The sequence below is a fragment of the Pteropus medius genome, unplaced genomic scaffold, assembly GCF_902729225.1.
Source record: "Pteropus medius unplaced genomic scaffold, Ma_sr-lr_union100, whole genome shotgun sequence".
NCBI lineage: Eukaryota > Metazoa > Chordata > Mammalia > Chiroptera > Pteropodidae > Pteropus > Pteropus medius.
The window spans coordinates 4,349,228-4,362,239 of NW_024345861.1; the positions used below are offsets into that span (position 1 = coordinate 4,349,228).

Here is a 13,012-nt window from a genome sequence, read left to right on the forward strand (position 1 = left end):
TCTTTCAATAACATAGTGTTTTTGAGGTTCGTCCACATTGTGGCATATACTAGTAGATCTTAGGATTTTAACACCTACTCAAAATACCCAAAGACGATTCACTGCCCCCTCCTCCACGCCCCTCCCCCAAAAATGAGTCTTCCAGCCACTGTTGTTTAAGTCCTAGGTCCTGCCAGGAGGAAGGGAGAAGGACGAGATTCATCACTTCCCAAATAAACTGAATTAGAGACATGTGCACTATGTCTTTTGAAAATATTGATTCCTTGGCTCCAGTCAGAGGGAATCTGAATCAGTAGGTCTGGGCGATTCTGTCATCATTTGGATCAGGTGACCTCTGGAAGGTTATCTTGACTCTTAACCACCAATCTGTGAGCCTAGCAGAGGCCTGAAGCACCTTCCAGCCCCTGGTGGCTGTTTATGGTGCTGTTTCTGTGTACAGAGATTTCTGTGGTGTGTGATTTTTCTCTGTTTGCCTTCTGAGGGGTGGCATTGGGCCCTCTCCCTGCTGCTTTTGTAGCTCCAATTAATTGTGTCTCCTTTATCAAGCTCTAGCTACATCCTGTGAACTGGAGATGGAGCGAAAGTTGTTCAGGCCTCAGGGTTGTGGTTATAACCGACTACACAACAGGCTTGTGTTCCTGGAAAAGCCACTCTCCCACCCTCTTGCCCCATCCCAGATCAGTGTCTTCTGGGTGCCCAACCTTGTCTCTTGTGGAACCTTAGTGAGCCAGACTGATGAGAGTGATCTTGAAGCCTGCAGCTGCCCCAGAGGGCTGGTCATGGGGAGAATATGGGGAAAGGCTAGGGAGAAGTCCCTGGGGATGGAAAAGGACTCAAACAAACCAGAAACCACCCATAAAGTGTGACGATTTAGTCAAGTTCTGCAGGTGTTCTTGATGGCTGGGGGCTGCCCTCAGCCTCTGGTTTCCTGGCCTCTTTCCTTGGAGAGCCAGCTTTTACTTCTTCCTCATTCTTCTTTGGAGGAGGGTGAAAGTGGAGAGAGAGGGGAGATAGGAGGAAGATGAGGCCAGAGAACAGAATGCATGCTTTTGCGTTAAGCTAATTGCCTGCCTGCATGCCTGCTGGCTCTATCATCCTAGTCCTAGTCCTAGCCCTAGCCCTCGTTATCCTCTGTGTGTGTGGCTTCCTGTGGCTGACTCTGGGCTTTGTGCTCTGGGGGTCGGGCACCTGAGCTGCTTTGAGGATCAGCCATGCTCAGCCAGAGGCAGTGGCTCACCAGGAAGTCACTCCCATGATCAGGATGTGCCCATGCTGACATCTTGCCAAGTAGAGGAGCTGAACGGTGTGTGTGAGCTGCCTGGTGGCCCTTGGACAAACCATTTCTTGCCAGGGATTTTTTTTCTCCCCACTGGGCTGCCCTTTTACAATCTGTTAGGAATAAAAGGGACAGCTAATAAAATAAAAAAGGAATTTTTTAAAAAAGTGTTTCACCAAGCTCACCTTTTAGGCTTCCTTTGTAAAAAGGCCCTCAGATGTTCTGATGCTTGTCCTTTGTGCTGCTTCCGCCCCTTCACCTATTTTAGGATTGGTCGAAGGAGCCTCATAAATCTTGTGTCCTTTAAGTAGAATGACTTCAGCAAGTTGTATTCAGACCTCTTTCCCACTCTGATCACTGATGGCTTTGTAACCAGTTCACAGCGTAATTTGATTGTTACCTGCCAGAGGGACTCTTCTGAGGTTGCCCAAAATAAATACTGGTGGGCTTTTTCATCTCAGACCTCAGTAAACTTGGATGATGATTACTCTAGGTTCCAAATCTTTTATCGTATTGATGTTTGTACAAGTTCTCTGTTTATTCTCCTCTGGTTCTAAGGGTGAGGATGTTTTTGGAAAGAAGACTTTTAGCCTGAGTTCCTAGAGCACCCGTGCTGGTAGGCTTCTGATCCACAAGTGATTCCAGATCCTTTTTAGAGGTGAGGGCTGGAAGGAGAGAAAGGGAAAAATAAAGGCTGAAGTAAGGCGTTTGTTACCGGCTGGTGAAGAGTCCCTTGGCTGCTTTCTCCTGGTAGCATTCTGGGGTTATATAATTGACTTATTTCTATTTTTTATTTACACTTCTTGGTTGATGCGTGCCTAGACTTATCTCTCTGGGAATGAGAAGGAACAGTTTGGAATTGACATATTTTCCTAAAAAATATCAAGGGTCTTTTACTTTAAAAAGGTCTTTTCAAATATTTTCCAAAAGAATTTGAATGTGGATCAAATTAGATGCAGGTGCTTAAGACCCAAAGCCGAGTAGTAAAGGATTAGCTCCTTTGTCATTCTGTCTGCCAAGTTTGTGGCACAGGTGTTTCCCTTCTCCCTGGTGACATCTGAGAGCATCTCAAGAAGTGGGTGGGGAACGTCAGGGGTGGACCAGTGAGAAGGGAAAGTAGGAGAAAGGCCCTCGGGGCAGGGGAGGGGAGGGTTTCTGCTGCAGAGCCTTGGTAGGAAGACAGCTCAGAGGGCAGATCAGCTGGGGCTTATCTGTTTGCATCAGTCCAAGTGAGTGTGTGTGTGGGGGGGAGGGGCGGAGGGAGGGATGGCTGGGGAAATGTATTGGCTGGACTTCGCAGAGGCTGCTCAGAGCCTAGAAGCCAGACTTCCTTCTACAGGTGTCTGAAACAGCGAGGTTGAAGAGGCCAGCAGAATAGGCTTCCCCCAGACATTTTCTTAGCAAGAGCGAGATCACGTGCTCCTAGTTTTCGGGGCCTTTCTAACATCAGCTCTCAGAATGTTTGTTAGTGTGGTCCTTGGTTTGCTCTTCACACAGAGGGATGCAATGTATGGCTCAGGTGTTCTAAAATGCCAGCCTTTGAACTGTCATCAATGTAAAATAGGAAAAACAAAAGTAATGTAATTTTTCATAAAACAAGGACTATCTAAAAGAACTGTTCTTTATTCTGTGATTGTATCTTTCCTCAGGTTTTGGTATTAAAATGTTTTTACTTTAAACAATGATGGTGATTATAGATGGTGGTCATATCGCTCAGGAGGGTTAGATACATAACAGGTGAATCCCAGAAGTTCAGTGGTATAAATACATTTCCCAAATATGAGAATTTCAAAGTGGGTGGTACTGATTAGCGAAGGGCTCTCTCCTTGGGAACATGGGTTCCCTCTGTCCTGTGGTTCTGCTCTCCTCTGGGACTCCAAGATCTTGAATGCAGCCTGCAGAAAGAAAACAGAAGGCTGTATGGGGACTGGGGCTAGTGGCATGGACACCTTCTCTCACATTCCACTGGCTGGAACTCAGCCCTGGGGCCACACCTCCCTGCAAGGCCACCTGGGCTGCAGAATCTGTGTTCTCAGGAAGCAGAGGAAACGGATTCAGAGAGCAGATGAGTCAAGCTCTGACACAGTGGCTTGTTTTGTTTCTGTCGTTACCTGGCAAAATAGAAGTGGCCAACCAATCTTGTTAGCTTTACTAACTTATTTTCATTTTACTGGTTTATAAAATTCAGAAGCCTGGGAACTACTGCTAGCTATAATCCAAAGGTCATTTCTGTGGAGTCTTGGGAAATACTTCCTTACTTGAGACACTTCAAAACTAACTAAATAAAACTGCACTGTGATGTTTTCCCCTTCTTCCTTGTTATGAGCTAAGGATGAGCAATGTCACCTATAGGCCAGAGACAGCACTAGTTTGAACTGCGGTTTGAAAGTATGTGTACTTTCCTGTGTACTTTTTGAATAAGGTAGATGTTTTGGTTTCAGCCTTTGGAGTGCATGTCCCATGTATGGAGTAAGGATGAGAGTAACCAGAGATTGGTTTCACAAAGGACAAAAACAAGCAAAGTAATTGGTTATGCCAATGGGAGCCTGAGAGGATTTTCTTTGCAATTTCGTTATGTTTCAAATATATAAGGGCAGAGGACCAGTGTTTCTTCTTGGGGAAGTTGAATGAGGGGGAAAAATAGGCCACCTGGGTGCTCCAGATCTAAGAATCTTAGTCATTTCTGAATGACGAAGGTAGAGAGAGAGTCCTGCTTTGGAATATTTATGACCATCACTCTCCATGAGTCTTAATTCTTGCATTGGTTTTCTTCCTTTCAGGTTAGTCTGAATGATTCCCACAATCAGATGGTGGTACACTGGGCGGGAGAGAAAAGCAACGTGATCGTGGCTTTAGCCCGAGACAGCCTGGCATTGGCAAGGCCCAAGAGCAGTGATGTAAGTATTGGTGTTTCCACTTGCACTCCTGTGTGCTGCCAATATGTCCTTTTGTGATATTCTGGGGTTATCATTCTGGAAGAAATAGTGGGTAAATGGGGAATGGGTGGGATTAATAATATGACACAGAAGTGAATCTAGAAAATAATAAATATCTTTTGTTTACCGAATACAGCGTTGTGCAGTCAATTGTAAATCAATTCATGTGATGTGCGATTACTTTTGTGAAGTGATAGGATTTGATCTGGATAGTCATATCTGCTCAACAAAATGCCAGAAGTACATTCTTAGGCAGAGCTGCGTGTCTGTAGCAGAGCCCTGTGGACTCTCACTGATCTTTCCCTGTGCTGATTTCTGAGTTGTTGAACTGGATTCACTCATATTCTTAATTTTACAGTCGTCTTATACATGAGGTATTTTAATAGGTTGGGTGCTTCAAAGACATAAAGCCAAAGGTCACAAATTCAAAGACCTATGAGAAGCCAGGTGGTAACGGGCAAGAATGAAACTGTCTCCAAATTTACAACATTCTTTACCTATACAAGGAATAATGGTCTCTCCCATTTTTCTTGAAGTAAATAGCCCTCTGGGACAATATGTAATTTTCTCACTTTTGAAAGAGATACAAGTTCAAGAAACGTTCACTTGTATTTTAATTTGAACATGCTGATTGATACTTGGTCTCAGTGTCTGAGAGATACTAAGAAGAGGAAAGGACTTTGGTGAACTAGAGAATAAATGCTTCCAAGGGGGCCATTGTTCATTGAGTCTCAGCTCTGGATACCATGCAGGAAGCAGGGTCCAGTGTGGCCAGATCTGATTTTTTGAGAGAAACTCAGAGATCTGGACTTTTTATGTGAAAACTGCTGAGTCTTACAAGTTGGCAGCTAATGTGTAGTTTTACAAACATTGTGTAAGCCAAGTCACACATATATGAGGAGGGAGAGCTGGCCTTTCAGTCCTAAGTCTCCGGCCTTTGATCCAGACTTCCTGTTGTGGGGAAGAATAGCCCCGGCCTTGGGTTAAGGTCTGACATGGTGACAGGGTAACACTGTGGACAGAAAACGTGCTATGGAGCTTTGGCTACTCTGTGCTCTGGCTAGAGGAAATCTCTGAATTTTCTAGCACTGTCACATCCGCCTAAGAGCACAATTGTAATTCTTGTGCTCTTTTGTAGGTTTGTTTTCTGTGAAGGCCTGCTCTGTAGCCACTATTTGAGTAGGCTATGCTCTAGGGTAAGTGACTGGAGAGAGCACCAAGGATATTTTCTGTGAGCTGAATCAGGGAGCCACAGACAGGGAGGGCAGAAAAAGGGCTGGCTATAATGATGCATAGCTTTGCCTAGGGTGGGTGCTGAGCAGTGACAAGTGGGAAACCACTTACTGTACCTGACAGCCCATTTGAGTGTAGTGATCTGGAACAGAGCTAGGCTTCTGTGGGGTAATGGCTTTGGCCAATTTATAAATCAGTGTTTGCAAGCACAGACAGCAGCATATGGATGCCTGTTGGCCCTGTGAGAGTCTGTAGGCACCTGTGTATATATTCAGCATTGTCACTGCCTATAGGCATCTGTTTTGAGCATAGGAGATGGCTCTATGCCTTACTGTATTGAAAAAAATCCTCCTTAGAGTTTTTATGCATTTAAAAAAAATTATTTATTCAGAAAATATTTTCTTTATGCAATAAATAAAGCCCTTAACCATTGTTTTTTGGTTTTGCTGGACAAAAAGGACACTAGAGACATTAGGTGATGTGCATGAGGTTCCTCAGCATTCCTGTGGGAGAGCTGTAACTAATGAGAATTAAGACCCAATCACATACTTGGCGTGTGAGGATGTAGTGTTGCTAGGTGACCAAGCCTGGGTTTCAGCACTGTAAGTCCCACATCCTGGGAGTGTCCTCAGTTCTGGATCAACCAGGATTGTTGGTCACTGTGGTGTTGCCAGTCTACCCAAACCTAATCTCCCTTTGTCCAACTATTTGGGCATAGCTACTAAGAACCCATTAAACATTTGAAATGATACATTATCCTGGAATGAAATATATGATAAGATTAAAGGGAAAGGAAACAATGCTTGGAGGTAATAAATAAGGATGACAGATTTCCCCCTTATATACAAGCTACATTAAAGAATTGGCAGATGAAACTAAAATGTTCTGATGTGAAAAACTAATGCAAAAATAAATTATGACTCAGAAGTAGGAGTTGGTGGTGCCAGAGTAGTAACATTCTAAATTTTCTTTAAAGAAGACTGGATTGTAAGGCCCTGTCAGTAGTCCAGTAGGGAAAGAGCCTATACCAATAAGGAACTATGAGTGTTGGAAAATGGCCAAGTGATTTCATATTCAATATATAAAAAAGGGATGGACCTGGGAGCTGGAATTCCAGAAAGTGTGCCGTTAAACCAGAAAGAAATGAATACTGTCACTGAGAACCGGTAGCAAGTGAGCTCCCATGACGAACGGCTCCTGCAGGACCCCTCTTTCTCTGTGATGGGTCAGGTAGGTGCAGGAAACTATTTATCTTGACTCTTCCTACTCCTTTGTTTCTGCCCTCTCCTATTTTAGGAAGTACTCAGGTGCAACATAATTGGCCAGAGTTCTCCAGACATAGTGCTCATCACAAGATCAGAGTCAACCAGAGGAGATGTTGGGAATGGTAGGACTTGCTGCCCTTGTACCCAGTGTGGTGTGACGTTATGGTTGGTGCCATTGAGATTGACTGGGGAGCAGGGACAGGATAGCAAGCCCTTAAAAATGTATAATGAAACTGATTTTAGTATAGGCTAATGGATATGAACAAGAGTTAAGGTCCAAAGTATCTCATCAATGTAATAATGAGACAACACTGAAGGAAATGACATTATTTAAAGTCACATTATACTTGCTTACAGTGAAGAACTTGTTAGCCCAGGGGACCTGGTATCTAGCTGAGCGCTGACTCTGAAGTCAAAGTGCCCAAGTTTGAATCCTGGCTCTGCCATTCATTAGCTGTCTGGCCTTGGCCCAAGTCGTTAACCTTCCCTTGATTTTCTCATTTGTCAGTGAAACAGTACTTGTAAAAAAACTTTACTTCTTGAAGTATGGCCTGTGGATCAGCAGCTATGGGTATTTTTCTAGGAGCCAGTTAGAAATGCAGAATCTCTGGTCTCACCTCAGACTTCCTAGATCAGAATCTGCATTGAACAGTGTCCTGCGGGGTGATTTGTAGGCATTTTACAGTTTGAGAAGCACTGATAAAAGTATTTAGAACAGTGCTAGATAGGAAACGTTTTCTCTGCATTTTAACTCTTCTTCTCCTCCTCACTTTTCACTTCTTTTCTCCTCTTCCCCTCTCCTCCTTTCCCTCTTCCTCCTCCTCTTCACTATTATTACATGATTTTGAAGTTCAGGGAAAATAATTTAAAACCATTCATATGAAGGATTGTCTTTACAGGTGAGACAGTTATCTAACTAGCAACTTTTGGCAGTTTAGTACTGCCCTCCCCCTTTTGTTTTGTTCTTTAGGGAGTAGTGTCATATGGAGGTCAGAGAGAACTAATTAATGCAGAGCCCTGTGTCTGGATGAAAAACAAACTAGAAGGCAAAGTTGATCAAGTACACAGTGCTTGCCCAGATTCACCTGCAGGACCTAGTGGGCACTGAGTGAGTCAGCAGCCTAGTGCTGCCATAAAGAAAAACAAACCAGAATATACCAGTCGGGGTGCAGTGTGGAGCCCATGAGGCAGTCAGCCTCCTTGATGTTATCTGGACACTACAGAGAGAAGCCTTTTCTGGGCTCTTCACTGTGGATGAAAGTGCGTGCATAGCCCTTAGCTTGGTCTTCACTCTTTAGAGCTTAGAGTCTATGTTAATCAAATAGAAATAAGAATTATGAAGATAGGATAAAAATATTATGTTGGAATCATTCAACCCAGAGAAGGGAAGGGAGGTTGATGAGCAATTTGAGAGCCCTTAGGTATAGGGCTTACTCTTAACTTCTGTCAAGCATAAGATCCAAAGAGATGGGTTTTGTTTACGGGTGAGAATTAAGGAAGAGTTTTTGGTGGTGAGGGTTGTTGTACCTCTAAGTGCAAAATGGAGAGAGTATGGCCAAGAATCTCAGAAAGCCTTGTACTTTATTAATGTTGGTCTTTTCTGCTTGCCATCCAGCATTCCTTCCAATGCCTGGCCTGTAGGTTTAGTGTCTGACCTCTGTATGTGGAAAAGAACATTCTCCTAGAAGGTTAACTTGTAAGAGTGGAAAGACAACTAGACTTGGAATTGCAGGAACCCATCGCAGTAGTCTTGTTACTTACTAGCAGTATGACCTTTGGCTAATCATTAACTTCTCTGAGTCTTAGTTTTTATTATCTCTTAAACTATTCACTCAGTCACTTACTGATTCATTTCACTCTCTTTTATTCATTTATAGAACACATTCATTTACTTTGTGGTTTATAATGATATTTATTGATTTCAGAAAGCTTTACTGAGTACCTGCTATGTTCCAGGTACACCAAAGGAGGCAAAAGTGAGAGTAACTCAGCTTTTAAAGATGAAGAGAGATAATGTATACAAAACAATATTGTGTATTGAAAAATATTACGCTAATGTGAACTAATTATCACTTTGTACCTCTGAGGAGGTAACTCCTAGTCGATTATCAATTTATAAGATGCTGGAGCTGGAAGGGGCCTGAGTTCCCTTTACGAAAAGCCATTTGTTTGTTACATGTGACCTCTGACCCTGAGAGGAACCCCTAATGTCCATTCTTGGCCAGGAGAATGGAAGCAAGAAAGTATTACTCTTTCAACCCACTCAAATTATCTGTGAACTCTCAACCTGCTGCATTTATGAAATTGCTCTTGTGGCAGCCACTTACTGTGTATTTGGGAGTTAGGAACACACGCTGTGTTACATGTGTGTGTTTGTGGTAGAGTTTCTTCTACTCTGAGCCAGGTTTTGGCAGAGGCTCTATCTGTGCTCTTGTGACCTTGACCTCTAAAAAATTTTGACCCATCTGTGCTCTCATACCTTGTGTAGTTCATTGTTTACGTGGACATTATTTATAAACATTTACATGTTTACATTGTATCTAAAGGACATGTCTTTTATGTCTGGTGTCCGGCACAGTACCTGGCTCATATAAAACCCTCAAAACATGTTTGCTGTTGAATCAGTGGGCAGTGGAGGCAATATACCTTCTGGAATTAGTGTAGTAGTTCCCATTTTTCTTGGAATTCACCTATTCTTCTACTTTAATGCTTACTCCAATTCTAACTAGATTATCATTAATATTATATTCCTCTTTCAGGCTTGTTTTCAACCCACTGATTACATTAATTGTATTTTATGTCACACAGGTAGTAAAGTTGAGGTATAAAATCACGGACAATTTCCATTCTATTCATTACCTGAGGTGTAATGGCTTTTGGATTTTGGCTTTGGAGGCAGGCAGCCTGGGTAGGAATCCCATGCTACAACTTACTTTCTGTGTTACTTTGGCAGGTAACTAATCTCATTAGCCCCTGTTGTCTTCTCTGACAATGATTTTCATAATTGCATTTGCCACACAGGGTTGTGGTGAGAGCTACTTGAGATCATATATTTGAAGGCAGTACAGTATCTGGTACCTAGTAAGCACCCAGTGGATGACAGTCCTTCTTAGGTTTTATTACAGTGGCTCTGGATAGCTGAATACCCAGAAGCCCGAGAGAGAGACTATTGGCCTGTGCATGGGTCCTGTTGCTGTGCTGCATGCTCAGTCTCCCAGAGTATAGAATCAGAAAACAGGAGTGCTGGGAAAGAGGCTCAGGTAGCCATGTATTTAACCTCTTTGCATACTCAATCTTTTAGCATTCTTTCTTTTCCATTTCTTGGGCTGCTCTGTGGAGACCCACGAGGCTTTTTTTTTTTTTTTTTTTTAATCTTCTGGCATGCTATAGGAACAGAACTTCCTAGCAGAGGGATGAGGTATTAGATTACCTTTGGGGGGCATTTCAACAGAAGGCAAACATTCTCAATCCCTTCTCCTCACACAACAACATTTTCTCTGCCTCTGGATGTAATCTGTTCAGCACTTAACCCAGCCATGGGGAGGAGGTTATCATTGTTTTCATCCAGGTGTCTCCCCTTCCAGAGATTTTTCTTGGCCTCAGACAAGAGGCCTGTGTATTCCAGGCTGCAAGGCTCCCATGCTTTCTGCCCCTATGTGCTTGAGGACAGACAGAGAGGATCCCTGCTTCTCCTTTATGGATTATCTTTTTCATATCTAGGGATCTATTGGGAACCACGTTCAGGATCTAGGGCAGAATGTTTGAAAGTGAGAGCTCTTTCTACCACATTTCTCACCAACTCTTTTCTTTTTTTTCCCTTTCCTCCACATTCCAGGTGTACGTGTCTTACGACTATGGAAAGTCATTCCAGAAAATTTCAGCAAAGTTAAACTTTGGTGTGAGAAATGGCAGTGAAGCTGTGATCGCCCAGTTCTACCACAGTCCTGCAGACAACAAGCGTGTAAGGAAGCAGCTGTCCCCTTGTGACTTCATGGGGCTGTATTTTCGGATGATGGCTGCCCTTGGGGGCTGGGAGGTGGAGCTGACAATTCTCAGGGTGGAATTGTACATAATCAAGTAGGCCAGGTACTGGCCAGACTGCCTTCATAGATAAACAATGGCAAGTTACAGCACAGAAAATCTATCTGCCAACTAATAAGTTGCTTGACTCACAAGTCGCAAAAATGTTATCAGTCTCCTGAGATTTACCTTGCAGGTCTTGCACTGGGCTGCTAAACTCTTGGTTTCATTGCATCACCAGTGCTCATGCATTTGTGCAAGTGTGTGTGCATGCTTGTACATTCATGCACCCTTCTCCCTCCAACCTATACAGGTATAGAAAATGAAATAAAGGCAGCAATTCCTGCTGTGCCTCCCGATTTGTTTTCCCAACTAGCTGGCCTGGCCTTGTTTCTGCAAGAGAACCCCATCTCCCCATGGATAGAACTGTGTGCCCCCTGACTCCCAAGAATCAAATAACACCTGGATTACTCACTCTGTCAGCTTGTACCTATCTATTATTACGGTCATTAGTTTTACACATTGTCCCAGAGCTAACACTTATTTAAGTTGTGGCCTTGAAAACACCCATTGTCTTTTTGGAATCTTCCTTTTCAGCACCCCCCACCCCCACCCACTTCCTTTCTGCACCTCCGACCATAGGGTACAGATGTCTGTAAACAGAGTTCATCTTTCTTCCTGCTTGTCATAGTTTGTGGTAAGCAGCCGCTAAAGCCATATGCCTGAATCATCAGAAAAGATGCTGTTATGAACTTTTAGGGGGAGGTTTAGTGCAGGGAGAGGGTAGGGAGCTTTTTGAGCATTAGGTATGGAGAAGGAGCAGGGCAGGGCCATAGAGAAAGACAGGGATGCTTGCAGTGAAAGAGTATTAGGTGCTGTGAGGTAAAATGGGAGCAGCCCATTGTGCTGTCTGCCTTGAAGAGCTGTGCATCTCAGGTTTCTCCTGGTTGAGTTGGATATGCTTTAGAGTTGATGGAGAAAGTGAAAAGGAGTTGCCTTTTTGGAGAACTTAGTGACAGTAGGACCTGGGCCTGGAGCAGGCTGAGTGAGCTTAGGGATGGAGCTTAGGGATGGAGCTTTCTCTGCTGAGCTTCTAAGTCCCCAGAGAAAGCTGTTAGCTCTAGACTTTTCGGGAAGGAAATGATGACTCTTATTGTGGTGATTACTTTTGTTACTTTTGCCTTTGTCCCTTGGAAGGTAGTTTGCTCCACCAAACTTACCACTTTGTGAGAAAAATTACATAAGGCTGGGTGCCTCATTATCTATGCCAAGGCACTGGGCCCAGGCACGTCACCTATAAAATGTTAAGTGAGCTATCAAGGAGCATGATTTGAAATGGTTGAAATGACTGTTAGCATCTGCTCTGAAAGGTTATGATATCACGAAAGAACCACATGGAAATCGCAGGGGGTGTGTGCCCGTGGAAAGGAAGAGTAGATGCTAGTTAGGCGACCAGCTCTGGTCTACTGGCTCTGCCTTGCTATGGTGATGGTATGGTTACAGGGGATGGAGTGGTCGTGGGTCGTATGAGTGTGTGGGTCTATTTTTGCATTAGCTTGAAGTCCAACTTCCTTCTTCTCCATCCTGTGTGCTGCCTCCTGAACCAGTGTGCAGGTCTAGCTACACACGTGGCAGTTTCACTAGCCTCATAGCAGACCCAAGATCACTCAGGCAGTGTCTAAATATGTCTGGGCTCTCTTAAAAAGGTCGCTGAATGTGCAGTTAGGCTTCATGACCTCAGCAGAAGTGAGAGCTGGTCTTTCCTTTTTCCAGGAAGCGTTGGTCCTATGTAAAATGATAAAACAGCTCTTTTTCTTTCAGTTGGTTCCCACTTCCTAGACATATGTTTCTTCTACCCTTCATCCTTTCATCGTGCTTGTGGTTTCTGCACTCAAAACTGGAGAGAGTCTCTTATGCTAACATGGAGATAAATTCTGTTGCTAATTTTATCTTTCCAGAGGTATTTACATTTTAAGAAGAAACTTTAAGCTAATGGATGAAGCTCTTCTGGAATATTCTGTGTTTACAAACGGGGTTGGAGAGCTGGGGTATGTGAGGACACTCCTGAAATCGCATAGTTTAGAAAACACCTAGTAAGTCTGCCCTGGGAAATCTATGGGGTTGGTCTTGAATAGGCAAATATAGGGACTTAAAAGCAGAGTAGGACATTCTGTGCCTTCCTAACATGTGCATATGTGACATGGTTATATAACAACACAAAGCAACACATGCCTAAATGATGAATGGAAGCTGCGAGTAATAAGGGCTGGGCTAATTGAATG

General features: G+C 43.5%; 1 protein-coding gene across 3 annotated transcripts in view; it reads left to right on the forward strand.

Moving 5' to 3' along the window:
* Nucleotides 1-13,012, forward strand: part of SORL1 (sortilin related receptor 1) — a 153,249-nt gene that overhangs the window by 11,991 nt on the left and 128,246 nt on the right. For all 3 annotated transcript variants that reach the window (XM_039874716.1, XM_039874715.1, XM_039874717.1), the window contains exons 2-3: nt 4,057-4,173; nt 10,546-10,671. In XM_039874716.1, coding sequence (XP_039730650.1) covers nt 4,057-4,173; nt 10,546-10,671 — 243 coding nt within the window. The remainder of the gene's footprint in view (nt 1-4,056; nt 4,174-10,545; nt 10,672-13,012) is intronic.